We start from the raw sequence: 26417 nt of genomic DNA on the forward strand, positions 1-26417 counted from the left end.
GGAGTCAGTTTCACTATTGTTACATCTTACTTGATTGGAGAAGCTAGACCTGTAATTGATTAGCATGTACCTTTCCTGATAATAGTTTCACACTTTTAGGCTACTTTGTCCGGTTATCAGTGGATTATGATTTTGTGATGTGATGCTTTCTATCTTTTGTAAGAATCGATTGTGTTGCAATTTATTAGAAAACTGAACATATGCTTTTGCAAACAGAATGCGGCCAATTGTTCTGTCTCTTTGGAACAAGTTTGTTGAGTCTGAAGGAAATATTCTTGTGCAGCTGCTAAAAAAGAGGTCAGTTCTTATTTGCCGCAGTCTCAAAGTTGTCTCTTATAATGGTATCGTTGCTTCATTTGCTTGTCAATTTGTACACTTGGTAGCATATTTCATTGTTTTTTCCTATTTTTTATGTACTTTGCATTCCTCTTTCTGTCAGGAATTGCACTCTCCACTAGAAATGATTCGGTGCTTCTCATTGATCCACCTGTTGGAGATGCAAGCCAGTTGAAAAATTGGTTAGTTTGAAGTGTTTCTTTTCACCTTCTCCCTATTTCAAACTTATCAACTGTATATTGTGTTTGCTACTTATGTACTTGCTATTATCTTCTATCAAATGGCGATGAGGAATGAGAGCCAGTTGCTACATTGGTTCAAGAAAAAATGTATAACATGCATAGTCCCAATATGTTTCATCAGTCAAAACACAAGCTTTCTACTTACAGGCTGTTCTAACAACCTATAAGGCTATTATATTAGAATACATGCAATTTTTAATGGAACCAGAAAAAATGGTACACATTTTAGTTTTTATTTGGATGTTCACAGCTCGCCTGGGTTAAGGCTCGTTTCTGTTTCCAAAACATATTCCAAAAATATTGGTATATGTCTTGTGCTAAGTGTCATCGTCAGACATCAGCCAATTATGAGTACACTTTTACCTGCAATCACTGTAATGAAAGACAAACTGCGACCCCGAGGTAAGCTGCATATTCCTGTTTACTAGACATTAATCTTTACTGTTGAAGCATTTCCTAAATTTTTTCATGCTGTTTATCCTTCGAACCAGGTGCCGCTTTGATTTTGATCTCACTAATGATACAGGCGTTATGACAGCCTCCTTATTTGGTGAATTAGCTGAGCAATTGCTTGGAACTTCTGCAGTTGCTGCAATGAATTTTTATAACAAGGTTTATATTACACTGGATGAACTAACGCTCTACTATGTAAAACAGAAAGTCCATATTATGAAACCCTTTGTTGCTGCTTCTTGCATAGCTATTTTGCTGAATTGCTCCTTAGAATGAAGAACTCCCACTCGAACTAATTCATGACACATTGAAGTCCAAGACATTCATTGCTCAAGTTAAGCCTGGAACACCAAAGATGATAGGACTTATCAGCGTTATACAATTGTTTATTACTTTGAAGACAACAAGGACCATAAGCTCTTTGAGGAACAACCCCTAAATAGTTCTCATGTGGCCAGTCAACTTTCTGTGGCTGCTACTCCAAGTTGTTGCTAGATGCTTAGACATATACTTTTTTAAATACTCCTTCACAGTTCTTTTTTATGATTCCTTCACGGTTCTTTTTTATGATTCCTTTTTGATTGGTTTATTACACAGAAAGACCATATACTTTTTCCAACAACCAACTCTGCTTTGATAAAAAGCAAAATGTTTCTGAAGCAGTAAGTCAGTCTTCTGCTATTAACATTTCATGTGGCTCCTACCCTTTCCATTGATCCCTAATTTTCATCTTTGTTGATTTTTTGTCTAAAGATAAATTTGCTTCATGTGCAGATAAGCCGTGTGGTTCTTCAAAGACACGCGTTTGCCTTGCAAAAAGAATAGAGCTCAGTGAGGAAACTGAATGTGCTATATCAGAATCTTGTGATATCGCTAGCAGCAAAAAACCAAGGAATGCTTGATCTGCTCGTCATTATCAACAAGTTTTTTGTGGTTATTCTTGCTGCTATGTAGGCCTGTCTAGGCATACGCACTTATTATACACCATATCAAAATCTTGTGCCTTCGCAAGTTGCAAAAGAACAGGTAGTGCTTGGTCTATTCCTGCTCTTGGCCAATGGTCTTTTGTTGTTGTATTGTCCGCTGTGTAAACATGTCTCACTTGACTATGTTGTCGAATGATCTGTCACTTGGAGCATATTGAAGACATTTAAGCTGCTTTATGTATGGCCTGTTTCCAGCCTATCTATCTTTCCCTGTTGTGCTTATATTCTTTATTTGATCACCGAGCTAAAGGCACAACTTTCTGTGCATCAATTGCTTTGAATTTCATATATCTACGTCCAAAGATGTAATGTTTCTTCAGTTGCTCTCAGCAATAAATCCTCTTTAACCCAATGCACACCTACGGTTTGCTAGCCAATAAAATTGCACCTTTTCCACCCTGATGATCATTCACGTCTATAAAGTGCCTAATCCTGCTTCTTGACCGCATTCCATGTAGTTTTTCACATTCCGGATTTCCGAGCTTGCTCTTAACTCTTCTATGCACATTACTCTTTCCATTCATCCTTCCTAATGGCCAAACCTAAAAACCCTTTTAGGAAGTGGAAAGCAATACATCTCAAAGACAAAATTCTATACTACCTTTGCACCTTCGACGGCTCTCAGGTTCATGCCGCAACTGTTATCCAATCATATCAAGGAAAAGCATTATATTTTCCCAAAAAAAATTTCTTTAAAGCCTATCCAATGGTTTTAAAATACATGGGTAAACCGTCGCTGTACTCTCCTGCCTCGACTGAACAATGGTTGCAAAATATCATTGATATTGGTTCTGAGGCTTTTGCGATAAACGGTGCGTTCCTTGCTTTCTTATGCCATACCAGCACTTCGCTACTTGTAACGATAACATATAGTTCTTCTGCTCTTTATATTTTTTTAGATTGCCATGCACCTTTGATGAAGGAGGTTTCAAAAGGAAATCCATGGTGTTATATTATGATGTGTTCAAATCTACAGAAGCAGGTTTCGTATATTATCTTGTAAAAATACCAAGAGAAAAGAATGCTATAGCTTGTACACTTTCCGTAACGTCTACATTTTCATCCCCCCCAGAAAATTTCCAGTTCTATTTTTAGATCAACTGCCTTCGAAAACGGCCAAGTAATGAAGTTATACCACGGAATTGCTGTTTGGCATGTAACAATCACTAATGGGTGCTTTGAACAAGGCTGGGAATCCTATTGCAAAGACAACCTGATTCATGAATATGACTTGCTTTTCTTGCGACGTAGAGGGGATTTAACCTACGATGGCCTGGCTTTTGGGACAACACAAATCCTCACATTGATGCCATGGACACTGCCTTTACCAATGGTGCAAAATTGTCAAAAAAAAAAACAAGGAAATTATTCTTTTCTGCATTATTTCTCCTTATTTTGCTTTATTCATGTTCGCTAAAGCCAATTGCTTTTCATGCAAATCTTACGATTGACGAAAACTCGAACCGTATTACATCGTCCATACATCCATTCTTCGGCCATAATTTCACGGCATCTACTACTTTCTACCAATTTTATACTAGGTGCCATAGATACGCGTTGGTGAGCATACACCTTTCTTTTTTTGTTTTTTTCCCCTGTTTGTCATATCTTATACTTAGTTATTAACAGACCCTTCCACAATATATAACCCCGAGATTACATGAAACCAAGACTCCAACAATCAATCTCGCTAGTGGACACCAAACATATATAGTCTTGGAATGACCGCGGCCAAATTTGATTAAAACTGGAGCACATTCATTACAAACCATGAACTTCGAAATGGAAAAGTTCTTCTCTTCATGTCCCAATCCAAATCCTGTTTTTCCATCGTCATCTTCGACCGGAAAGGGAATGAAAGAATGTATCCATGGCACTACAGTTTTACTATTTAACCCCGTGTTCTTTCCATTTTAAGTTCGTTTTGTTTATTTCTCGGGCATTGAATGTCTATACTTTAATCAGCTTTGTACTATTGTTTTACAGCTTTACTGCTAACTCCGTTTTCCTTATTTTTCTATTTATACCGCCTTTCTTACACTATACGTTCAATCTGGTCATACATCATTCCAACTCATGATACTGAGTTGGGCATTCACAATTTTATTCCTACCGTGCAACGCGCGGTTCTTGCCTCCTAGTCTCTGTGAAAAGATTGCAATCGGCAAATATTCGGCCATCAATAAATTATTCAATGTTCATTCTCTCATTTTAGACTTGAAATTATTAGTAAAATCCTTATACTGTATAAGAATGAGTTGTGATTTTGAATTTCAACCGTATGAATAGGGACATTTTGAGAATATGGAATAATGTGTAATTTTTTTAAAGTTTTTGGTACAACTAATGGCAATATATTTTTGGGTATGTTTACGGAAATGCCCTTATGTTTGTACATTTAAAACTTTTATTTATGTAGATATTTGGGTATTTCTGGAATATGAAATTATTTTACAATCTTTTGGTATCGGGTACAACTTATATAAGTTTATATGTTTGTGTAATTACTGATATGGTATTATAGACACATTTAATTGAAATGTGATTTTTATTGTACAATTAATTCCTTATAATATAACCCCCGCTGCCTCGAACCTAATCAATAAACTTCAACTAATCAAAATTCTTTTATTCCCAGTTATTTATACCACTCTATAAAACTTTTTTTTATTCCTACCACTCTATAAAACTAAGATCAGTTTCCTTTATTTCCAATTTTGTTCTAAAGTCATATATTTCTTTGTGTTTAAGGGTGAAAAAGCCAATTGGGAAGAAAGATGTCAAGGTAAAATTAATGCAAATTATTATAAAACTTATGTTGGATGATCATTATCACAATCACGACTAACTTGTTCCAATTCTTCTTCTTTATTTCCTATTTAATTGTATCAAAGTTGTGAAGCTTATAAATTAGAATTTTACTGATTTAACTACTCCCTTTAGTTTAGTATAACCTTCCAAAGAGGTATTTTCTGTTCCACCAAATTTTTATTTGCTTGCTTTCACAGAACTCTACGTATGATTGTTTTCCACCAGCTTAATTTCATCATTCATATGGAATTTTTGAAACATATAGTGCATGTTTGATCATCATTGCAGGGTTAATAGTGAAAATACCACATCTACAAGCAAACATTGGGAAATATCATTAACCACTTTCTACTTATGGCTTCCAACTCCAATTCATGTGTGCAATTTCTTCTCATTTTGGCTTCATGATGGGTTTGTTCTACCAAACAAGCTCTGTTCACATGAGAGTGTTTTTCTATTGTATTTCACCATTACAATTGAGATGTGCTATCAAAGAAAAAACAAATTTTTACATTGTCCTATAGTGTGGATCTTTCAAGAGAGTGTGAAGTGCATTCTCTGTAGGGTTAAATTGTGACAACGGGTCACTTATTCCTTTCAAGAATGCTTTATGAAATAGACACATTGAACTCCCAAAACTCATCTTTGTTTGTCCAATGCAACAAATTTGGTGCCCACATTACTGATTGCTTCAGGAGAGGCAAAAGTGCAAAAATTATCTTCTATAAGTTCGCCGAGCCACCTCTTAAGTTCAATTTATTAGTTCTCAATGGATTTCCATCAATATGAACCTATAAATTCATTTCCTTCTAAAAATCCTGTTTTTGGATCGTGTTATGTTTTGTTTTCCTATTGATTAGAACAATTATAAAGTCTATGCTCCAATCCACATTATGCTTAACGGATTGCTTGATGAGACCAAAAATATATTAGGCATCAACTTACTTGGATTTTGGATGCACAAAAACTTAGGGACTTTCTCGATCATAATTAAGATGGATTGTGCGATACTTCCAAATTATTTGTGTGATGCTTTTGAACTTTTCATAATATATTTACAAGGTTGACCCTTTCTTTTCAAGTGTCAGATTTGTCAAAATTGATATGGATGAGATAAAACTAGCTAAGAACAAAGTTAAGTGTAAAACTTTTTTAATCTTGTAATGAGCTGTAGTATAAGGATGGGAATTATCTATTTGACATTAAAAAAAAAAGTTTTTGCTCTCATTTGTTATGTTGATGTTGAATAATAAAAAGTAATATATTATAACTTCAACTTTGGATGTTTTCTTATTATGTTATCCAGTTAGTCTTTTTTGACATTTCCTTCTATGTTCTTGATTAACATACGTAGAAGAAATACTGTGTGCACTTGAAAATTAACTTTATTTTTGTGTAGGGTGTGAAAGGATTTGTTTATGAATAATTGTACTTCAACTATATGATACTTATTTTATATACATTTTTTTAATAACTTATATTTGCAATACTTTTTGCTTTCTCAATCTTATTGTGTTTTCTTAAAAATTATGTAAAAAAATTTTAAATAAAGACACCCAATCCCCTAGTGCTTAGTAGAAGACTTTAGACATCCCGGATAAAAGACTGCGAAATTTTTGCTCTATTTTACGATTGATCCTCCTCCATTTGTTCCATTTCATGGTGCCAGACGTATAAATTAGTCATGTCCCTTGCCAGTTGCAACCATTCGGTTAAGAGCTCTGCGTTTCTAAATAAAACATTCATAAAAAATAAGAATCAGAGTATTAGCCATCATTGAACTTTAGTTCACTGCGCTTCATCTCTTTGAGTTTCAGGAGGGATCGTATCAGAGCTGAGCTTGATTTAAGGTTGTAGGATGAGCGCCCACCAACTCTAATGAAATCTCTCCGTCAAATATGGGCTTGCAGGCAGGATTGAAATTTCAGCTACATCTCCAGATCAACAGGTACATGTGCCAGGCTGCCAGCCCACATCATTAATAGATTTAAATTCTAGAAATTGATTCATTATAGGTAGAGGCAATATCCAAGCCAAGTTCCAAGACATTCCTGTTCATCTAAAAGTACTTCAAGTATGTGACCTCTGACGAAAGCAACACTGCATTTTATCAACTTAGCCATTCTCGAATCTTCAGAAAACAGCTAACAATCACGAGAGTTTCAGAATCTTAGCAGGCATTATATACCAAAATTTAAAATATACTATTAATTTTCCAATGCAAAATTAGAAATCCCATACCTCTGAAGTTAGATTTGCACACTCAGGTCAGATTTACTTAGCAAATGCTATAGATCAAGAAACTCAGGAAAGGCATCTGTCCGTAAATGCATGATGAAGTATCAAATACACGGAAGATGTATTTTGCTATTTATCTGCATACTACATGAAAAAGGCTTTGACAAATCAGCAATCCTTCTCGTGTCATTGTCTCTAATTGGCACAACTTTTCCACATCATTCTTATTCAATCTAGCAAAAGCTCCCCATAGTCCATGAAGAATTACACTCTTTACACTTTTTTGCATATTCAGCCATCCTTTCAAGAGAGTTTCTCCCAACAAACCTTAATTCCACTCACCATGTTTCTGCCATTACCACATGAATAATTCTACTAAGATTGCATATGATGTTTTGTAGAATATCTATACCAAACAGCTATCAAAAGTCTGTGCCAGCCAACCATTCAAGTTCAGCATATCTCAGACTTTGGCAAGCGAGAAACTGAATAGCAGCTGGAATTGATACTGTAATCTTAAAAAGCTCAAATGGACTCCATCAAAATGTTTGTATTCCATCTCTTTTTATTGAGAGATCTTGGAAATTAAATAAAATAGGACTGTGCAACCCCCCCCCCCCCCCAAAAACAACCAGTGAATAAAAAGAATAGGAAAAAAGGACAAAGGAAAAAACTCTCAGATCAATCGAATGATGAGATGCCTGAAATAGCTAAGTCAGCAGCTTTCTCAGCTGCTTTTGAATTTTGAAAATCCATTTGGTGCAGCTGATTTTTTTTACTTTATGTCTACCAAGGATCAGATGATCATGCTTGACAAGCATGAATAAACCTAATTGAAACGTCAAAAAGATTGCCAGCCGATCACTCTTCTCTTGTTTTCCCCTTGGAGAACAAGCCTGAGTTAATGAAAACATTAATGGATATTATCTTCTGTACAAGTACTTCGAGAGAGGAAATTTTACGCTCCTTGCAACCTGTTAGTGATTTTCAGTAATCAAATCAGAATATCCCTGGAATGGAAGGGGAAAGGTGGAAAGCATATATTCCAAAATCTAATGCAATTTAGATTAGGGGCTCATTTGCAGTTACCTTTAAAACCATATCTTCAGACACATTAGATCGGTATCTTGTTGAACCTTCCAATGGGCAACTCCCTCCTTTGGTGATAAAATTAGCATTGCAAAGACTCGAAAGTTGCAAGAGTACGTGAGACCCAATATAGCCACTATCACCCATGGTCGCCCTATTTCCTTGACCTTCCACATCTGGAGAGTACTCTGCAACAGATGTTAGACACTGAAAAATGGCTAGCAGTCTTTCCAGTGGGAAAGTTCCGGGACCCTTCATGAGTAATTCCTGTTCAGCAGTTTCCTTCTGTTCCAATGATTTTGCAGAGCTCCTGATAAGATAACAAGGAAAAAGAATCAGCAAAAAAAAGGCTTCCTAAGATGACTCATACAATGCTGAGAAAATGATGCAACAAGAAGCAAGACTGCAGCCTTTGGGAACATATTCGTAAAGGTTTAGCAAGTTTGGACAATTCAAGTTGCATCTGACAGTCATGAACCCTACAGAACAGCGAAATATCTTTCAAAGTTCTTTTTTTTTTCTGAAACTACAAATGACTATTGTTAGGCAGAGTTAAAAACCAGAATGTAAAAAGACTCCACATAACAAGGCAAAAAGAAAACAAAGTACTTCTATTTTTTTTCCTACTATGAAACCTATGGGTCTTTAGTAAATCAATTAGACACATCAAACAAATGATGATTTCAATGTTATTTATTAAAGCTGCATTTAGAAACAAATAAAATGGAAGAAAATCTAGATTGCACCATACTGCCTTCGAGCAAATTATGGTAACCATGTCCATTGCTGAATTTGGGTGGCAAGAAATGACACACAAATTAAAATCATATGCTTCTTCGGCCATGGACAGCATTCCTGATATTTATTCCAGCCAACATTTTTTAAAATAAATGCTCCTCTAGTTTGTTGAAAGAATCACAAGCAAAAGGCCCAATGGAATTAGACGTGAAATTTAGCTATTTTCTTGGACAGAAGTCCTATGACACCATAATGACAGCAGAACACAGCAAAAAAACCATGAGAGAGTAAAAGTTAAGCCATGGAGCACAAGCATGTACCGATTTGACATGTAACTTACTTTCTCTTTCGCTTTCGGTTATCAGAACCACCAGTGGAATCAAAGAATGAGGCATCAAGTGTAGCTGGGTTTCTTGAAGCAAGAAATGCAGAAATAAGAAGAAACTTTGCAGAAGTAGACATATGGAAGTCTAACTCATTGGATGATGTACAGGCTTCCAACTTCTTTACGATGCCCTTCCGCTCGTTGTCTTTGCTCCTTGAGGCACCAGAAGTAAGTCCTGCTGAAACTCGAAATGTCTCATTCAGGGAGGGTGCAATGTGCCTTTGTAAATGCCCATATAATTTTCTCTTCATATCTTCATTAGGCACAGCTCCCAAGTCACCAAGAGGCTCACAGTATTTCTTAAATAATGGCAACAATGCTGTAGATAATTCATTAACTCGTCTTGTAATTCGGCAAAATGGTCTCAGTACCACACTGTTTCCCAAGAAACACAATAACATTATATATCTATTATGTTAAGTAGGAGTTTAAGTACAACAGGCCACAGTACAAGCAGAGGAGGGTGAAGCTACCATACTTACTCAAGGAATGAAGAGTAGAGATTTTTGTTTACTTGATGCTTCAATAATATTTGACGAAGATCATCTTCTGAATAATCAGGAAAATGAAAAGGAAATGGCTCTACAAAACCTGTGTCTGCGTAATACGTATCTAATGAATTGTTACTGATAAATATCAAGCCAACCTCCGGCATCCTCAAGATATCATACAGGTTGAACAAAAAAGGCAATATAGTAGAACTCTTCTCCCATTCTTTAACAAGATTTAAGCTGTCAAATATCAAGTAAACCATCTTCCCGTTAGGCCATCTAGCTGCCTTCTTTGAGCCTGCCTTCTCCGCATTCCCTTGGAGCGTACCAATAACACCACTCAAAGCTTCCCTCAGCAAATTTACAAAATCAGAGGGCTTGTCACATCGCTTGATACTTGAATAGCCATTGCTGTCACTCTTCCTATGAAGCATTAGCTGGTTCAAAATAGATTCAAACAGTATCCTCGGACTATAACACGTAATACAACTCGCATAAACAAAGGGGCGGCGAAGATGCCTAAATATGTTCAGAACTATACTCGTTTTCCCGGTCGAAGAACCTCCATATACAAATGTGGGAAACATGGGAGAATTCACAGGACCAAGAAGGCTCATCAGCTCAATAATTTGACCTCGCCTTCCGGGAAAGCTACTGATCAACTCTTCCAAGCTTATTGGTGAATTACCGTACAAAAGGTCATTAACTGAGAGAGGCTTCAAAGCACAACTCTTGGAGGAATCGACTGCATTTTCAGAATTAGCGGCGGATAATCTTGTGGTTCTTCTTGTAATTTGTGGACTTTCTTCGCTACTCATTTCCTTACGAATTGCACGAATTCTGGAATTTCTTTTTTAATTTGAGAAACCCTAAAATCACAAAAGTAAAAGGACAAAAATGAATGAAGCTGAATAAAAACTTAAGCATAAGATAACGTTATTAGAATTGAAATGGGAAAAAAGACTAAATAAGAATTACGAAGCAATGAGAAAAACTTGACACAGTTATAAAATGTACTAGTTAAACGTTTTTCTTGAAATTCCACTCAATCCGTGGACATGAAATTTGTGTATAAATATGCAAATCTGTCTTGTTAGTTCATATCTGAGGTTACCTGATCGGAGAATTTGGCTGCGAAAGTTGCCGGAAAATTAAAGGGCGCGAGGGGTCATGTTGAACAGCTGGCAGAATTTAAAAACCCTACCAATTGGTGGAGAAGAAGACATTCAGAAGGGTTTGATGCTTTCCCGCCAAATTCTTGTACGTCGATCGAGTGTGGTCGGGTGTAGCATATTGTCCAACTCCTTCAGATCTCTTTTTTTTTTGGGGGCTTCTTGGGCTATTTGGGAGACTACCGGCCCATTGCAAGGGAGTACTGGCTTCTTGATTCGAAAAATAATTGACTATCTTCTTTTTTTTTTTTCAAGTCAAGATTTTAAATTAGAATTTCTTATTTACCATATCATTCTCCCTAATCACCCAACCCAACCATTCTTCAAAATTATTAACCGTCATAATACGATTTATAAATACCATACTCATGATTCTAATCCACTTATCAGATAATGAATCCTAATTTCTTGTTGGGTTTTAAAAAATCTTTTTTTATACCCCGCAATTCTAAACTAAAATCATTGAAGTCAGGTGTATGTTAGCACCGCATTTAAGGTATGAGTTAGACACAACATTATGTTTTTTGTACTTTCCTGCATTTTTTTTTTTTTTTTTGGGTTCAAGGGAGCCTGCAGTCAAAAGGAATTTACTCCATATTCAGATCGAACTCGACTTAATAAGACTTCATTAGAATTTGGTTGGCTAATTAGTTAAACCAAACTTGAATAGTGTTCTTTTCTGGTAAAGGTAGGTGATCAGAATGAGGTTGGTCCTATCTTTAGCTGGTTCTTTTCTGGTAATCCATGGCTGGAGGGTTCAGTTGGAAAGTGCTTTACTCAAATGAGGTTAAATTCTACGCTTGCCTTGTTATTAAGACTGACTTTCTTTCCAGGGAATTTTCTCGTTGTTAATGTTTGCACGCCCATAAAAACGTCCACATTCACATGCTAGCGTAAAATAAGTACTTTTCTTGGAAAAGACGGAACATATGAACATCTCCTCAATCAAATCAGACGATGATATTGAACAACTAATTAATGATAATGAATTAATAGAAATTAATAAATTTGCAAAAATAGAAGAAATCTCCTCAGATGAAAGGAGTTAACTGAGTCTCGAGTGAAGATTGGCCGAGATCTTGGGCTCAATAGCCTCCTCATTGAAAACAAGTCACATACATGCATACACCCATAAGTTGACGGGACACTACTTTGCAGAAAAACAAACAAGACAAGGAACTCGAGGTGTAAACGAGATTAAACAAGCCGAACATCTCAACATTCAAACTTATTTGATTATTTTAATAAATTTTGTTCAAGTATGGCTTATTTACTACTCAAGCAGAACTTGAACGAGTTTTTATCGAATCAAACTCAAATAGTTTGTTCTTTTTACACATAAATTTCACTTTATATGCTAATTGAGCAGAACTTGAAGGTTCATCAAACACAAATTACTAGTCAACTTTGGTTTGATTAACTTGATGAACCATATTCAAATGAGTTCTTACTGAATCGAACTCAATTCGAGTATTAAATAGTTTGGCTCATCTAGAACAGTCCCAATTTCCAAAGCTTTGGATAGAGTATTATTTGAAATAATTACTGTAACATTTTTCATGATGTGATGTATGTGAGATAAAAAAGTAGTTGGAAATATACAAAGGGGAATTGAGATATGTGTTCATAATACAAGCGAAATATTATTTGAGATAAATTTGTAATCCAAACACACTCATACGACGCTTCAAGTTTCAGAAATGCACGGCGAGGAGGTGCAATGCTGGATCTCACCTAGAGTAATATGTAAAGTACGAAGCAATGTCTTTTCACAGAGCTCGCTATGCCATAATGCAGCAGGGATGCGCATATTGTTTTACATCTTACATCTACAAAAGCAGACGAAGTAAAAGACTATATAATTGGCTTGATTTCATCCCCATTGATTAATTGATAGGTGATAAGCTATATATGTACAGGAGCCAACATCTGTCAAAGCCAGAAACAAGCAAGCTTCATAGCAGCAAATGCTAATCAGATCACACAGCCAGGAATTCTCTTCGGTAAAATGTCAAGCCACCAACTATTCATTCAAAGCTTATATTTTTTTTAAGAAAGTAAAAAATAGAAACATCCATTCCATAGCAGCATCACATTAAGTAAATACTGACAAACTCTACAGTTTTCAAGGAAACAGGATCAGTAACACTTGAAGCCAAAGAGCACCTTGCACGGGAGACTCCAACTTCTGTCTCTCTCTCTCTACCTCATCTTCTCATCATCGTGATCACCAACACTGCATTTCAGCACTATGCCATCCCCATCTTAATGCTCCGTGGAGGTGCTGGCCCTAATAAGAGAACCCCGTCTTTGACCACCCACAATCACATCTTTAAACCGAGCCAAGGACCCCATCACCCTGCTCATCCTCTGCCACATGGAAAATGGAAAAAAAGGGTAAATTATCAAAACTATGCAAGAAAGCAAGTTAAGTGGAAGTACTTAAAAGGTTTTTTATTTAAAAAAAAAAAAGAATTTATGCATATATGAAATGCACCAATGAATTTACGCATATATGAAATGTACCAATGAATTTACGCATATATGAAACTATGCAAGAAACACAAGAGAGACATCTTATGCACCAATGAAATGTACAGTTGCAGGATAAGTGCAACAATGCTAGAGTGAACAAATCCAAAGCCAATACCATTCACAGCCAATATACAACTAAATAAAAAAAGACGTTACCATTGCCAGATTTAAACACACCCGTTATTTAGCTCTGTATGGCGCTACAGACCTATTCCTCCAAGTCTGCTTAGTCAGAGTGCATTGCGTACTCTATGTTTCTTAATAACTACCACTATAGATCTTTACAAGCAAGTTTATAACATAACTGCATACTCACACGACAGAAGTAGGGGGGAAAAGTACATTCTCTATCCATAAATTCCAATAATGAGATGGTAAACTAGCACCATACCTCATTGCTGATGCTGAATTGCCACTTAAGTTGCAAAACTTGCCATCGCTCTTGCTGCCACTGCTGACCCAGTATTACAAGACCCATAACAGCTGCAGCAATGAATACTGACCAAAATGTGTTAGCCTCTTTAGCATGGGCGTAAAAAGAAGCAGCCCGCCTCTTCCACCAAGCTCCACAAGGAAGGTCTGATTCATCATATTCTTCATCAGTTGGTTTGGATAAGTCTGAATCTAATCCATGGTCATAAGGTTCCTCTATTTCAGTAATTTCCGTGTCCTCGTCCACATTAGCAGCTCTGCCTATCATCCTTTCACTATGGAAGGAACTAAATGTCTCACTATTATAAAGACTCTGCTCCTTGTCTACCAAATTTAACCCTTGGAATGCAGTACCTTCCTCATATTCTGTACCACCAACAGGAAGTATGTTACCCTTTTCGTCAAAAAATTGAATTCCTGGAAATTCATCTGGCACGGTCAATCCTTTGGTATTCATCATTGCTTGTTCCTTTGTATTGGACTGAATCTCTTCATCTCCAACTGATTGAAACCCAGCATCCTCATTCCCCTGTACACTGCAGATTTCATTACGTTCAGTTTCCAATGGCAGATTCTCATGCTGACTTGGCGGAAAGACAAAGTGACCAGACATAAACAATGCTCGAGAAGTTTCTGCAGCTTCATCTTCTGCAGCAGGATTACCATTCTCATCTTCAGTTACATTGACTTGGTCCGAATTAGGAGCAGCAGCATACGTTGATGCTGTAAGTGACACAACTTCCCACTCATTTCCACGAGCAGCAGGTTCCTCCTTCTCCTCGTTATCTGCCATCTAATTCAACTTTTGAGCTCCACAAACTGCATTTTCACCCTTTAAATGAGTAAAGACATGAAAGATAAATCTGTGCCTGTGGAATCTTAAAAGTATTAGCCGTTCAAACCATAAATCCTTAACTCCATAATGCTGAAATAAGATGCAGTGATTTGCACTCTTACACATTAGTATTAGTGTTAAATACGAAGCCCAAAGAGATATGAATTTCCATGGTGATTCAGTTAAAGATCTTTACCAGGAAAAGCAGAATCAGGCATCTGAAGATATTGATTCAAAATCGTAAACTTTGCCCTGATTCAGAAACCCAAAGTAACAAATATTTCCCCTCAATTTGATATTACAATTGTTTTACCGAACATAACCCAAAAAGGTTAAAAAAACGAGTATAGATTCTAACTTAACCACCAGGTTTCACCCTTTTGAAACAACAATTTATCACAAAATACACCCCCCCCCAACCCCCAAATATTCACTTCCACAACATCAAGCATACATATCGAACTTATCACTCTGCACATAGCACGCTAAAACTGTCAAATAACACTAATACATCAAAGATTCACTTCCCACAGAGTTAAAATAAATAGAGAATTAGTAAAAATTACTCCAACCATACCTCAACAAATCCTTTAACCCTAGGCCACACATATAATTACGTACGAAACAAGTTTCACTAAAAAAAAAGTGAAAAAGAACGCAGAGATCCAAATCATAATCCGAATCAACCAAAAAAAATCGCCAAACTAATAAGAGAAAAAAAGAGCAAAAATTGGAATAGTAGAGTGAATATTATACAATTACGCGACAAATGATAATAATAATAATTGGAAAAAAAACTTACAGGAGAAGTGAAGGGAAAAAAGGATAGATAACGACGATCGGTGACGATAACGGAGGAAGCGTTGTCCTGTGACAGAATAATTGAAAACTGCCTCGGTGAATGAACTTTGGAGAATGAGAGAACTGTTTTATATAGTGATTGGTAGTGAGTGCGTGGGTCTTTTGGTGAAAAGATGAACAACACCGGAGTAGCCGGTAATGGCGTAGTAGTGACCAAAAACAGCGGTTTTTTTTTTTTTTTTTTGCCCTTTTCTACTCCTTATAAGATTTACAATTCTTATGGTTATTTAATAAGGAATTACAATTCTTATGGTTATTTAATAAGCAATTAATTTCTTATGAACTGATAGATGTATAGAGGCAAATCTACATTGCTTTAGAAGTCCGCCTACAATTTTTTGGCAAAAGGACTCAGTACGGGAATTTCATGCAATTGAATTCGATTGTTATACATTTTATATTATTTATGTACAATTATATTCGATTTGTGTACCTTTTATATTACTTAATGTACAATTACATTTAAGAATAAAAATGATACATAAGAATAAAATATTTGATATATATTTAATGTGATATTATAATATATTCGTACACAAAAAATTTTAAACACATACAATATAACCGGACAATATTACACAAAATACAATCGCACGAGTTTGTTTGGATAGAGAGAATTTGGAAAAAAAAAAATTTTTGCCTCACAAATCTCAATCACCTTTTTATCTCACACACATCACATCACAAAAAGTGCTACAGTAAATATCTCAAATGAATCATTTAAATAAACTCTTATCCAAACAAACTTACTTGATTCCTTATCCAATTTTTTGCATGATTTTATTTATTTTTTTTTTTTTGTGAGCTGACCTATAGAAAAGTGAATCTACAGACAAGACATTATACCCGATATTATGTACATATAGCTTGATTGATGTTAGTGAATCTTCTTCTTCTTGTTGTTCTTCTTCTTTTGTCCTTTTATATGAAAATTTGAGAAATTTATCTCACAATTTTCATTCAATGTTGCTAGTGCAAATTTTCACGCCTCGTCAAAGTGCCGAATATGGGAGTTTCTTCATGGATGAGTGGGTGAACATGATGATTTTCTTGAAGGCGTGCTATGCTACTACGAATCCGAAGCAATGATTAAGACTCGGTACATTCAAACTTTCTGCCTCTCCACAGCATTTAAAATTATCACGACTTGTACCAAGTCATAGCTGCCTGATTATACATCATTAAATACTCAAAATAAGAGTAAGTACGACCTTTTTTCTTCTTTTAATATTTTATTACATTATATGAGCGGTTTTGATTGTACTTTGCAAGTTAGTTTAATTCACAAGAATTGATCACTTTTGTAGTAAAGATCATGTATTTAAATTTTGCTATTAATTTTTCACAAAAATCCATGTGTTTAAATTCTGTTATCAATATGAAAGCACTGCATTGGCGATTTCGTTAAAACTTGATTGAAGAAAAACTCAAAAAACAAGGAGCAATTTCCCGCGTTAGCCGGGATCATATGTGCAATGGGGAATGGGAAGTAGGAATAGGGGTGCTGTCGAGTCGAATCGAGCTCCAGTAGTGCACTACTCGAGCTCGACTTGAGGCAAAATAACTAAGCTCGAGCTCAAACTCGAGCTCGTCAAGCTTTTAAAATTCGAGCTCGACATCAATTTATGGAACTCGAGCTCGAGTTTAATTAAATGTAATTAATTTAAATCAAGCTCAATCGAGTTTATTCGAGTTCAATCAAGCCTAATCAAGCTCAAGTAATAAAAATTAATATTTTATATATAATTTTAAATAAAAGATATTATTGACATTTTACAATAATAAAAATTAAAATATATATTATAAAAAACTCGATAGAGTTCGTCGAACTCTCGAGTATTATATTTCTAAACTCGAGCTCGAGCTCGAACTTGATCAACCGAGCTCGAGTTACTTGGTTCAGCTCCAACCCTAGTGGGAACAAGTAGTGCCCTGCTGTTACGGTTACTCGTTCAGGGAGAGAAGTATCTCGTGTTACGCAATTACCTATTGTTATTGTAAGCTTAACTATTAATTAAAGGGTGCATAGTTGAGCATCGGTGCTATGCAGATTTCGAAATAGCAATCCAAACACCTTTTTGCCAGCCATAAGTTATCCGATCTCCCATATTAAAAAAAATATCATCTCTTTACCTCCTCCCTCCCTCCTCCCCAGAGATCATCATTGGGTCGAATGCAAATTAGTCCCACTAAAAGGTGGGGGATGAATTATCATGACAATTGTTCAATTTTGTGTTCGTTCGGTGAATTTCATCCAAGGCCACAACAATTTGATATGATAATCAAATTCTAAGGTGTTACGGAATTTCACGGATGTTGCTGGAAAAAAAATTGCCACTCGGAGCCCAACCCTTTTGATGCAACTTTTATTTTTTTGCATAATAGCACATCTAAGACTAATCTAACCTACTCATATTTCTACTTTAGCCTACTAGGGGTTGGTCCAACTGAGATAAGAGATCTGACAGGAACTGAACCATCATCAAATCTCAAACGGATGTATCACGCACCCATTTAAATTTTTAAAAATCACATATACAGTAATATATTAATAAAAGATAAGATTCGAATTGTTTACCTTCCATCCACAATTGACGTGGCAGCCATCTCCTCAAGAGTACTTGGAACCACGCAAAATGTTCACTCCAAGCCCATACTTGGGGATTGGGACACGGTACTCTGAATTCGGGTGTTCCAAGCGAACGATGTCGTTTGTTGTTGAGAAAAGGAGGCCGTTGCCACTTGGCCTGAGTCGTATGGCGGGCAATACAACAGGAGAGAAATGCTCCAATCATTATCCGTCTGAAGTCTAAGCAAAACAAGCTTGGAAGGAAGCAGAGAGAGAGAGAGAGACAGAGATGGGGGATTTGTATGCTTTGGACTTTGATGGCGTCCTCTGTGATAGCTGTGGAGAGAGCTCTCTTTCTGCTGTTAAGGTTACCCAACCCTCTTACCTTTTTTTTTTTTCTTTCTTTTGAGAAAAAACATCCTATTTTAGATTAGGACTTTTGATTATCTCCATTTCATCACTGGTTCTTCCAGGCTGCTAAGGTGAGATGGCCTAGTCTCTTCAACGGCGTTGATTCGTCAACTGAGGAGTGGATTGTTGATCAGATGCATATAGTAATTCTTTTTCTTTAACCCTTTCAAATTAGCTTTCCATTTCTGGTCGGTTGATTTACCTTGACTATTTTAAGGAGGACGAAAATTCAAAATTAGCTGGTGACAAACCAATGTGATACTTCCTTTTGGCTTATTTGTATGTACCTTAGTTCACTAACAATTGCTTTTCATTGTTTTTGTATCTGCTGAATGTTTATATTGCTCGGATAATATGTGAAAGTCTAGAATATTTGTACTGCTAATTATAGCTTCAACTTCTGTCCGATTGAAGGTTCTTGATTAAACTAAGCAGTTTCAAGCACCATCTATCCTATAAACGCTTTCTATTGTAAAGGATCCTGTGATTCTGAATGCAAATTTACCAGTGGTTGAGGCTGTATCCTAGCAAGTCCTGACGTTTGTTGGACTGATTCGCGCGGATGAAAATTTTGTTGGGGTTGAAGATTCTGGGTGTAGTAGAGTCATAGATTAAGTACCTGCCATTGGACTTCAGCAGGTTATCCATAGTTCTGGGTATCCTCAACAACATATAGTGTAGTGTTGGATTTTTGACATGCTGGTTTTTAGAGAGTTATTCTCGCCACGTACCCTTTTCAACCCTAGTTTAGTTCTCTGACTTTTGTTCAACACCAGCATTCAATCTTAGTTTGCTAATAACTTCTAAAACCTTTTTGGTTACTTGTGCTCTTAAACTTGAATTTCTGCAATGTGCCACTGCACTTTGATAAACTGTTATCCTGTGGCGCAACAGCATGCAGAAATCAGCACCCTGTTCCACCAATGGCAATTTAGCGCTGCTGAAATGGTTGGACCATTTTTTTTCTTTTTTGGGCTATAAATCTCTTACAACTCCAAGCCTTCTCTTTTTTCCTTGTTTGAAGTGTGAAATTATTGTATCAACAGGATCGCCAAAAGTCAGATACACCACCAATTATGATGACAATTATAATTGATTTGCATCCTTTTTTATAGTTGCTTCATGATTTTATTTGCATTGGATGCTTGTGTAAGCATATGTTTATCAACAGGATCGCCAAAAGTCAGATGCACCACCAATTATGATGACAATTGTTATTGATATGCATCCTTTTTTATAGTTGCTTCATGATTTTATTTGCATTCGATGCTTGTGTAAGCATATGTTTATACGTTTCTTAAAGTTATTTTCTTTGTTTTGTTGTACTTTGACCCAGCAGGATAACAACTAGTTCATATGTCAAAGCTGCACAAATAGAAGCTATATTTACTTCAAAGTTATCTGATATTAAAGCATAAACTAATAGATGAAAAAAATATTTGGTGAAAGTCTGAGACATGTTTAGTGTGGGGCCATCTATAACAGTATACCTGTGAATGCATTGCAGGTTAGACCAGTGGTAGAAACTGGATATGAGAATGTTTTACTTGTGAGGCTGCTGTTGGAGATGGCAAATCCTTCCATTCGCAAGTCATCAGTGAGTGCTTAGAATGAAAGCTTTCATGGTATTTTAAAAGGAGAAACTTTAGTTTGTCAATTTCATTATTGCATCTGTCTGGACCTAATATTTATGGCTAACTGTACAAGGTTGCAGAGGGACTTACAGTAAAGGGAATTCTGGATAACTGGTCAAAGATAAAGCCTATTATCATGGAAGAATGGGATGAAAAGAGGGATCCTCTGATAGATCTTTTTGGTAAAATCAGGGATGAATGGATGGACAATGATTTGGCCACTTGGATTGGTGCTAATAGGTAAATTTGCATTTCATGTTTTAGGACAAATCTTGACTGATATATGCTCTTATTAGCGCTTAGAATTCCTAGGACTTGATAGTGTAACTTTCCATATATGGTGTGTTTGCATACACCAGGGCAGCTATCTACTCCCATACATTACAACATGTGACTAAGAAAGAACATATATGTGTGTGTGTTTGTAATTGGTGAGCACAAGAGAAATCTCTGCAACAATGAACTTATGTCCAACTTACCTCCTCCTTAAACATAATCGGGAGTCAAAAAAAAAAAGGAAAGTGAAAGAAAAGTTGCTCTCATGTGTGTCTAAGCAAAGCTTATTCTATTGCTGAATTCATTTTTACTCCCAAATTTCAGAAAACTTCAGTTTCACTTCAAGGAAAAATTTAAAATAATAGGTACAGGACATGTGTGAAACCTGTCTTAAGAACTACTGTTACTTGTCACTTGCCAAACATTGAAAAAGATCTAATTCTTCATATTCACAAAATTGTCAGGATAGTGTTCACATAATACTGTTAGAGTTCTAAACCACCTTAACAAGCAAGTTCTTGAAGAAGAAGCAAACTGGCCTCAGCATGTTCATTTGTTAAACAACTGTGAGCTTAAGCTGTTACATAAGTTCCATGGTCAATTTCCCTGTGAGTGAATTTAATCCCAATCGCTTGAAACCAATGCATGACTGGCTAGAACTGTTTCCAACTACTATCGTATATTTTTGTAAGATGGTTTATCAATGGTAAATGCTTCTGCTGCAGGTTTTATCCTGGTGTTCCTGATGCATTAAAGTTTGCAAGCTCAACGGTCTACATTGTCACCACAAAACAGGTTTCTTCCCTAACCCTGAATTGGAAATAACCACTACAAAGCTCAGATGTGGGAAATTCAAGAAGTTTATTGCTGATTTTGTTGTTTTACGAGTCTTTCTTATTCTTACTTTCACTTCTACGATTCTCTTCTCATCACTCTGTTTTCAGAGCCGTTTTGCAGATGCATTACTTCAAGGGCTTGCAGGGGTAACTATTCCACAGGAAAGAATCTATGGTCTAGGGACTGGGTAAGCATTCTACAAAACTAATAATATTGGTGAAAGCAATATGCCAATTCTCTTAATCCAAGACATGACTAGCATAAAGTTGCCTTGATATAAAATTTGCTGAGTTTTCTTTTGCCCTCAGGCCAAAAGTAGAAGTACTGAAGCAGCTTCAAAAGATGCCAGAGCACCAGGGTCTGTCATTGCAGTAAGATATTTAGCTGATTGTAAATGTTATTAACAATCTTTTTGAGCTGTACAACCCTTTTTTTGTTTGGTGACTCATTGTTCTTAAATTGATCAGCTTTGTAGAAGACCGGCTAGCCACACTGAAGAATGTCATCAAAGAGCCAGAATTGGACAACTGGAACCTGTATCTAGGTGAAAATCTTTGTCGGTTTTTTCTTCATGTTCCTTGCGTTTACCTCTTCATTGGCTGGTTATGTTGGCCTGGTTGTGAATCAAATTTATGTGAAGCAGGAGACTGGGGATACAACACCCAAAAAGAAAGGGAAGAAGCTGCAAGCATACCCAGAATTCACATACTTCAGCTCTCTGACTTCAGCAAGAAGTTAAAATGATTATATATTCCTCCATAATGCATTGGTTATGGGGAGAGAGCACTTTTCAAATTATGGTGATAGATAGTAATAATTAAATTTTTGAGAAGCAATTTCCATCACTACTTCTCTTGTGGTGGCTGAGTTATATCAATTGTAACCATTTTTTTAGATTATTAATCGACTAGGCCATCGGAGCCTTGATAGATACAGAAACTTCTTAATCAAATCATCTCTGATATATTTGTCCACACAATATATGATATCTCTGTGTTCATATACTTGTTAGAAAGAGCTTCACGTACTTCAGTCATGGTTGCTATCCGATTGATGCAGAAGATTATGAATTCATGGACACAGGATTACTTGTTTGTAGAGTAAACAAAGCTACCTCTGAGGTGATTGAGATGTTGTAAACTTCTGAAATGAAGAAATCAGGCAAGCATATGTAATTGCTGTAAAACTATCTTTTTGAAGGTAATGGTAAGAAGTTTACAAACTACCAGTACAACCTCTCAGGCAGGAGAGTCATAAGCTTGTCATGAGGGCTTCCTGAAAGGCTATAATCAGCTGCTAAGAGTCAAAACAAAGTGCATAGCAGATCCCTTTGTGATCATAGCTCGCTGTGCTTGTCATGGTCTTCACCACTTTTCTCGCTCTCGTGCTTGCTGAAAACCTCGTCGAAAGAAGGATCACCAGGTCGCCGGAAAAACTGATCTCCTATCTTAACTTCATATGCGTCTGGTTGACTTAATATAAATTCTTGCAACTGCAATCATAGACAAAACAAGAAATCAATTTCTTGAACCTGATCTTCTACTTTCTATGTAGACAAGAATAAAATGCAACCTTTTAACCAGACAGTACCAGTAATAATCACCAACCTTTTAACAGGTGAGGTATTATCATATTAGAAAAGGAGAGCGGCAAGAAACTAACCTCAATGGCGTCTTGACCTTTTTCCATTGTGAACATAATCGTACTGACATCAACTCCCATGAAATTTGCCTCAATTCCTCCGGTCCTTGCCACCTTACTCCATTTCATTGCAATTTCAGATACCATATCCTTCAAGATTAAAAAAAAAAATTAAATGAGCAAAATTAATTAAACCCCCCATGAAAACCTCAATCATGAATGATTCCAAAAAGAATAAAAAAAGATTTGGCACGATGATGAAATTGTTCAAACAAGTTGCGTACAGGGGTCCGACGAGGGCCGATTCGGAGCTTGGCGAAGCCGAAAACGGGTCCGACTTGGCGCTTCAGCATTTCAGACTGCATTTCCGCGACGTCCATATTGGAGAAATCGTCAGGGGGCGGATCGAATTGGGGCCTTGTGGTGGATTTCTTTTTGCCCCATTCTTTCCAGGCCTCGTCCTCCTCGTCATCAACGACGTCGTCGAGGTTGTCCGCGACGTGGATTCTCCGCTTTGCTCCCTCGGCTAATCGGTAAAATCCCCCGGTTCCGGTGGCAATCAGGAGGACGAAAATGAGAGCTAAAGTGCCGCTGAATCCAATCTGCGCCATGTGAATAACAATCACTTTGTTTGGATTGCTAAATCCGATTGAGAAATATATTCACAAAAAACTTAAACGAAAAATCACAATCCAAACAATCTTGATGCTTTTCCGCTAAAAATGCAGGGTAGATTATTAGAGTAGAGGAAAATTAGCTGAACTGCATTTGGATTCTAAATAGTACTCCCAACTGTTAACTGAACTCCAATTCTACCTTCCGAACTTTTACTACTGATTCATTCAGACGAAAAGCTGAAATCCCTGGTTTATGCTAAAAACAATTAGGCCCATGTAAGTAGTTTTTAGGAATATATTACTAGAAAACATCCAGACGACGTCGCCGGGATTTGGGCCTACCTTGTCAAAAGATTTCACCCGATAACACGACCATAACAATTCAGCTTTTTTTTTTGGCTGCACATAACAGTTTTTAATCACCGTTGTTTAATGTTGAATTTTTTTTAATAATTATTTGTAGTATAGTAGGTACATTTAAAAAAGAAAAAAGAAATAGTACAACTTTTGGGTTTGGGAGACGTCATAAAACTTTTTTTGCATTTACTTGGCTGTGACCTTTTTTTTTTTTTTTTGGGGGGGGACTATGGAAGGCCAGAGCACCATTAGCTCTTTTAGAGGGTGTAACAAAGCGAGGAATCGACATTATGCAGACATCCAGGCCCAAAAGCTCTTTTAGAGTGCGTGGCCAAGGGGACTCCTGGAATTATTTAAGATGTGTTTGATAAAATTTAAGTCTAAATATTGAATCTAAAATTTGAAATCTATTAAATTGTTAAATACTAAATGTAATACAAGTGAGTATATATCATATTAAGTGATAAGTGAATAGTTTTATCACTTATTTTTTAGGAGCAGATTTTGGCTAAAAAATTTAATACCACTTAATTAATTTAGATGTTCAATTTTTTGTTATGAAACGCGTCTAAACGTGTTAAGATTTGAATATATTAAATTTAAGTGTTGAATTGAATTATGAAGCAGATCCTAAGTCTGGATTTGAATTGTCATTTTACTCAAAAAAATTTAAACGTGAATGTATACTTCAATTATCTTTTCACCTTACACGCATTAAATTATCACATGATATTTTTCTATAAAAACTTTTAAAAAAATTAGCAATTCAAAGGGCTCTAAGCTTCTTCCTAATTTTGCCCAATGATCAGCACAAACATTTTCCTCACGACAGACATGAGTTTTGTTTTGTGTGATGTGATAACGCTGGTCAGGTTCGATGGATTGCGCTGCCGTCTTTACCTGTTCTGCAAATCCGTCCCCGCTCTCTCTCTCTGGCTCCAACATACGTGAGATGTATGAGTACTAGGTCGACTAGTGTGAATATTCGTGCTATGCACGGTGCTGATATTATTGAAAAAATAAAAATTAAAAGATGAATTAAAAAAGGTTAAAAAATTGTACCAACACAATTAAAAATTTACAAGAGTTGTTGATAATCGCACTCTTTGAAGAGTTTGTGGAAAAAATTAATATATCACATTTTTTTTATTTAATGTACGTGAGATAACTAGATAATTGAAAAAATTAACAAATACACGGAACTTTTTGTCTACACAACCCGGGTTGAAAAGCAATATAGCAATACAACTGGTAATTAAGATTCAATCTTTCAGACTCTACTTATATGGAATTGGCCCCTTTACGAATTCATCTACTTGCAATATTTATTCAAAGAAAGCAAAGCTCCAAATTAAGGGATGGGGACAGAGCATATTCTCGCCAGGAAAAAACAAGTGAAAAAGATGCTTAATATTGTCAGTGGAGGACATGCTGATATTATACAAATGACCGGGTTGCATTTTCCAAATTAGACGAAACAAAGAATTACATTTATCAAGAACAACGGGGCGGTTTTGAAGTGAGGGAAGCCGCCTCCTCGTTCTACAAAATTTCCCTCCTCTCCTGCCCCGCTCCTTATCGCGAGCCTGGCACTCGCCTCCATTATCATCCCTAAGTACATCGACTTATCATAAAATAAGTGGCCGCTCTTTCTTGCCTTAGCCAAATGGCATCAATCATCTCCCCCGTTTCACTTGGTACAGGAAAAGGCAGAAAATTGAACTTCAGAAATAAGAGGACATAATTTGCAGGTCGAGACCATGGCAGCCCGCCTTCAATTGGCTTACAAAAGGGACAGGCTGTCCACATACTACAGGGACAGGTCGCTTGGGTACAAGCAACGGTAGCCTGACATATACGCATACAGAGGTTCTAACTCTTTTTTTAAGTCCGCCGAAGGAAACTTAACAACTCGAAAAGGGCAAGTAATTACTCTAGTTTCGCTAAATGAATTTTTCCGTACTTTCTTTTTAAAATAGTAACATTACGTCCCAAGTTGATAAAATTGAGTCACAATTTAATTTTTTGACTACTTTTTACCCCGAATTCATCATGTAACTCATATATGATGATTTTTTTAAGAGTAAAAAGATTAGATTCCAGTTGTAATTAAATGAATGACATATTCCATATTTATTTTTGCCTCTAAAACAAGTAAGATTTGATCCAAACATATTCATTTATCCTCTATAAATGCGGAATCTGATCCAATTCATATTCATCTTTTACCATTACAAGGGTGAAATTTAACATTTTGTACTTAAAAAATTACTGCATATGGATCCACATAATGATTTCCATGCTAAAAAGTGATTTGAAATTTGGGTTAAAGCTAAACTCCATTAACTTAAATTTGTAAGGAGAGTAAAGTTAAAATTTTAGAAGTAAAAAATAAAAAATTTATTTAACAAAATAGAGAGACGTTTCAAACGATTTTCGCTTTGAAAAACGCTAACCGCCGCTCCACTAGA

The 26417-nt window shown here is 36.2% G+C and overlaps 4 protein-coding genes across 7 annotated transcripts; 1 reads left to right on the plus strand and 3 right to left on the minus strand.

Moving 5' to 3' along the window:
• Window positions 1-7682: 7682 nt before the first annotated feature.
• On the minus strand, window positions 7683-11056 carry LOC113728082 (origin of replication complex subunit 5-like). The gene is made up of 5 exons (XM_027252567.2): window positions 10884-11056; window positions 9761-10638; window positions 9234-9653; window positions 8156-8465; window positions 7683-8040 (listed from the first exon to the last, which is right to left on the minus strand). The coding sequence occupies exons 2-5, from the start codon at window positions 10585-10587 to the stop codon at window positions 7990-7992; spliced, it is 1608 nt and encodes a 535-aa protein (XP_027108368.1). The 5' UTR covers window positions 10588-10638; window positions 10884-11056; the 3' UTR covers window positions 7683-7989.
• A 1747-nt stretch (window positions 11057-12803) lies between these two features.
• LOC113728083 (ATG8-interacting protein 2-like) lies at window positions 12804-15711 on the minus strand. Of its 3 annotated transcripts, none has more exons than XM_027252568.2 (3): window positions 15546-15711; window positions 13868-14727; window positions 12804-13311 (listed from the first exon to the last, which is right to left on the minus strand). In XM_027252568.2, the coding sequence occupies exons 2-3, from the start codon at window positions 14699-14701 to the stop codon at window positions 13207-13209; spliced, it is 939 nt and encodes a 312-aa protein (XP_027108369.1). In that variant the 5' UTR covers window positions 14702-14727; window positions 15546-15711; the 3' UTR covers window positions 12804-13206. The 3 variants fall into 3 exon arrangements, with proteins under 3 accessions (XP_027108369.1, XP_027108370.1, XP_027108371.1); XM_027252569.2 differs by having other exon boundaries at window positions 13868-14740; window positions 15546-15678; XM_027252570.2 differs by having other exon boundaries at window positions 13868-14777; window positions 15546-15678.
• Window positions 15712-18235: 2524 nt separating this feature from the next.
• On the plus strand, window positions 18236-22335 carry LOC113728084 (uncharacterized). Of its 2 annotated transcripts, none has more exons than XM_027252571.2 (9): window positions 18236-18540; window positions 18647-18727; window positions 20092-20181; window positions 20292-20458; window positions 21220-21289; window positions 21439-21518; window positions 21640-21702; window positions 21799-21875; window positions 21972-22335. In XM_027252571.2, the coding sequence occupies exons 1-9, from the start codon at window positions 18463-18465 to the stop codon at window positions 22073-22075; spliced, it is 810 nt and encodes a 269-aa protein (XP_027108372.1). In that variant the 5' UTR covers window positions 18236-18462; the 3' UTR covers window positions 22076-22335. The 2 variants fall into 2 exon arrangements, with proteins under 2 accessions (XP_027108372.1, XP_027108373.1); XM_027252572.2 differs by having other exon boundaries at window positions 18237-18540; window positions 21975-22335.
• A 145-nt stretch (window positions 22336-22480) lies between these two features.
• LOC113728085 (uncharacterized) lies at window positions 22481-23866 on the minus strand. The gene is made up of 3 exons (XM_027252573.2): window positions 23257-23866; window positions 22994-23122; window positions 22481-22823 (listed from the first exon to the last, which is right to left on the minus strand). Exons 1-3 carry the CDS (start codon window positions 23581-23583, stop codon window positions 22668-22670), a joined length of 612 nt encoding a protein of 203 aa, XP_027108374.1. The 5' UTR covers window positions 23584-23866; the 3' UTR covers window positions 22481-22667.
• Between the last annotated feature and the right edge of the window lie 2551 nt (window positions 23867-26417).

This window comes from Coffea arabica, chromosome 2c (assembly GCF_036785885.1).
Source record: "Coffea arabica cultivar ET-39 chromosome 2c, Coffea Arabica ET-39 HiFi, whole genome shotgun sequence".
In the NCBI taxonomy this organism is placed as follows: domain Eukaryota; kingdom Viridiplantae; phylum Streptophyta; class Magnoliopsida; order Gentianales; family Rubiaceae; genus Coffea; species Coffea arabica.

Coding starts and splice junctions, on each gene's coding strand:
- LOC113728082 (XM_027252567.2), bottom strand. CDS start 10,587: ATGAGTAGCGAAGAAAGTCCACAAATTACAAGAAGAACCACAAGATTA. Junction 9,654..9,760: donor CTCTACTCTTCATTCCTTGA/GTAAGTATGGTA, acceptor CTTGGGAAACAG/TGTGGTACTGAGACCATTTT. Junction 8,041..8,155: donor CTGAAGATATGGTTTTAAAG/GTAACTGCAAAT, acceptor AATCACTAACAG/GTTGCAAGGAGCGTAAAATT.
- LOC113728083 (XM_027252568.2), bottom strand. CDS start 14,701: ATGGCAGATAACGAGGAGAAGGAGGAACCTGCTGCTCGTGGAAATGAG. Junction 13,312..13,867: donor AATTCAGCATCAGCAATGAG/GTATGGTGCTAG, acceptor TCCATGTGGCAG/AGGATGAGCAGGGTGATGGG.
- LOC113728084 (XM_027252571.2), top strand. CDS start 18,463: ATGGGGGATTTGTATGCTTTGGACTTTGATGGCGTCCTCTGTGATAGC. Junction 20,182..20,291: donor CTTCCATTCGCAAGTCATCA/GTGAGTGCTTAG, acceptor TAACTGTACAAG/GTTGCAGAGGGACTTACAGT. Junction 21,703..21,798: donor CACCAGGGTCTGTCATTGCA/GTAAGATATTTA, acceptor TAAATTGATCAG/CTTTGTAGAAGACCGGCTAG.
- LOC113728085 (XM_027252573.2), bottom strand. CDS start 23,583: ATGGCGCAGATTGGATTCAGCGGCACTTTAGCTCTCATTTTCGTCCTC. Junction 23,123..23,256: donor TCGGCCCTCGTCGGACCCCT/GTACGCAACTTG, acceptor TTAATCTTGAAG/GATATGGTATCTGAAATTGC. Junction 22,824..22,993: donor AAGGTCAAGACGCCATTGAG/GTTAGTTTCTTG, acceptor CTATGATTGCAG/TTGCAAGAATTTATATTAAG.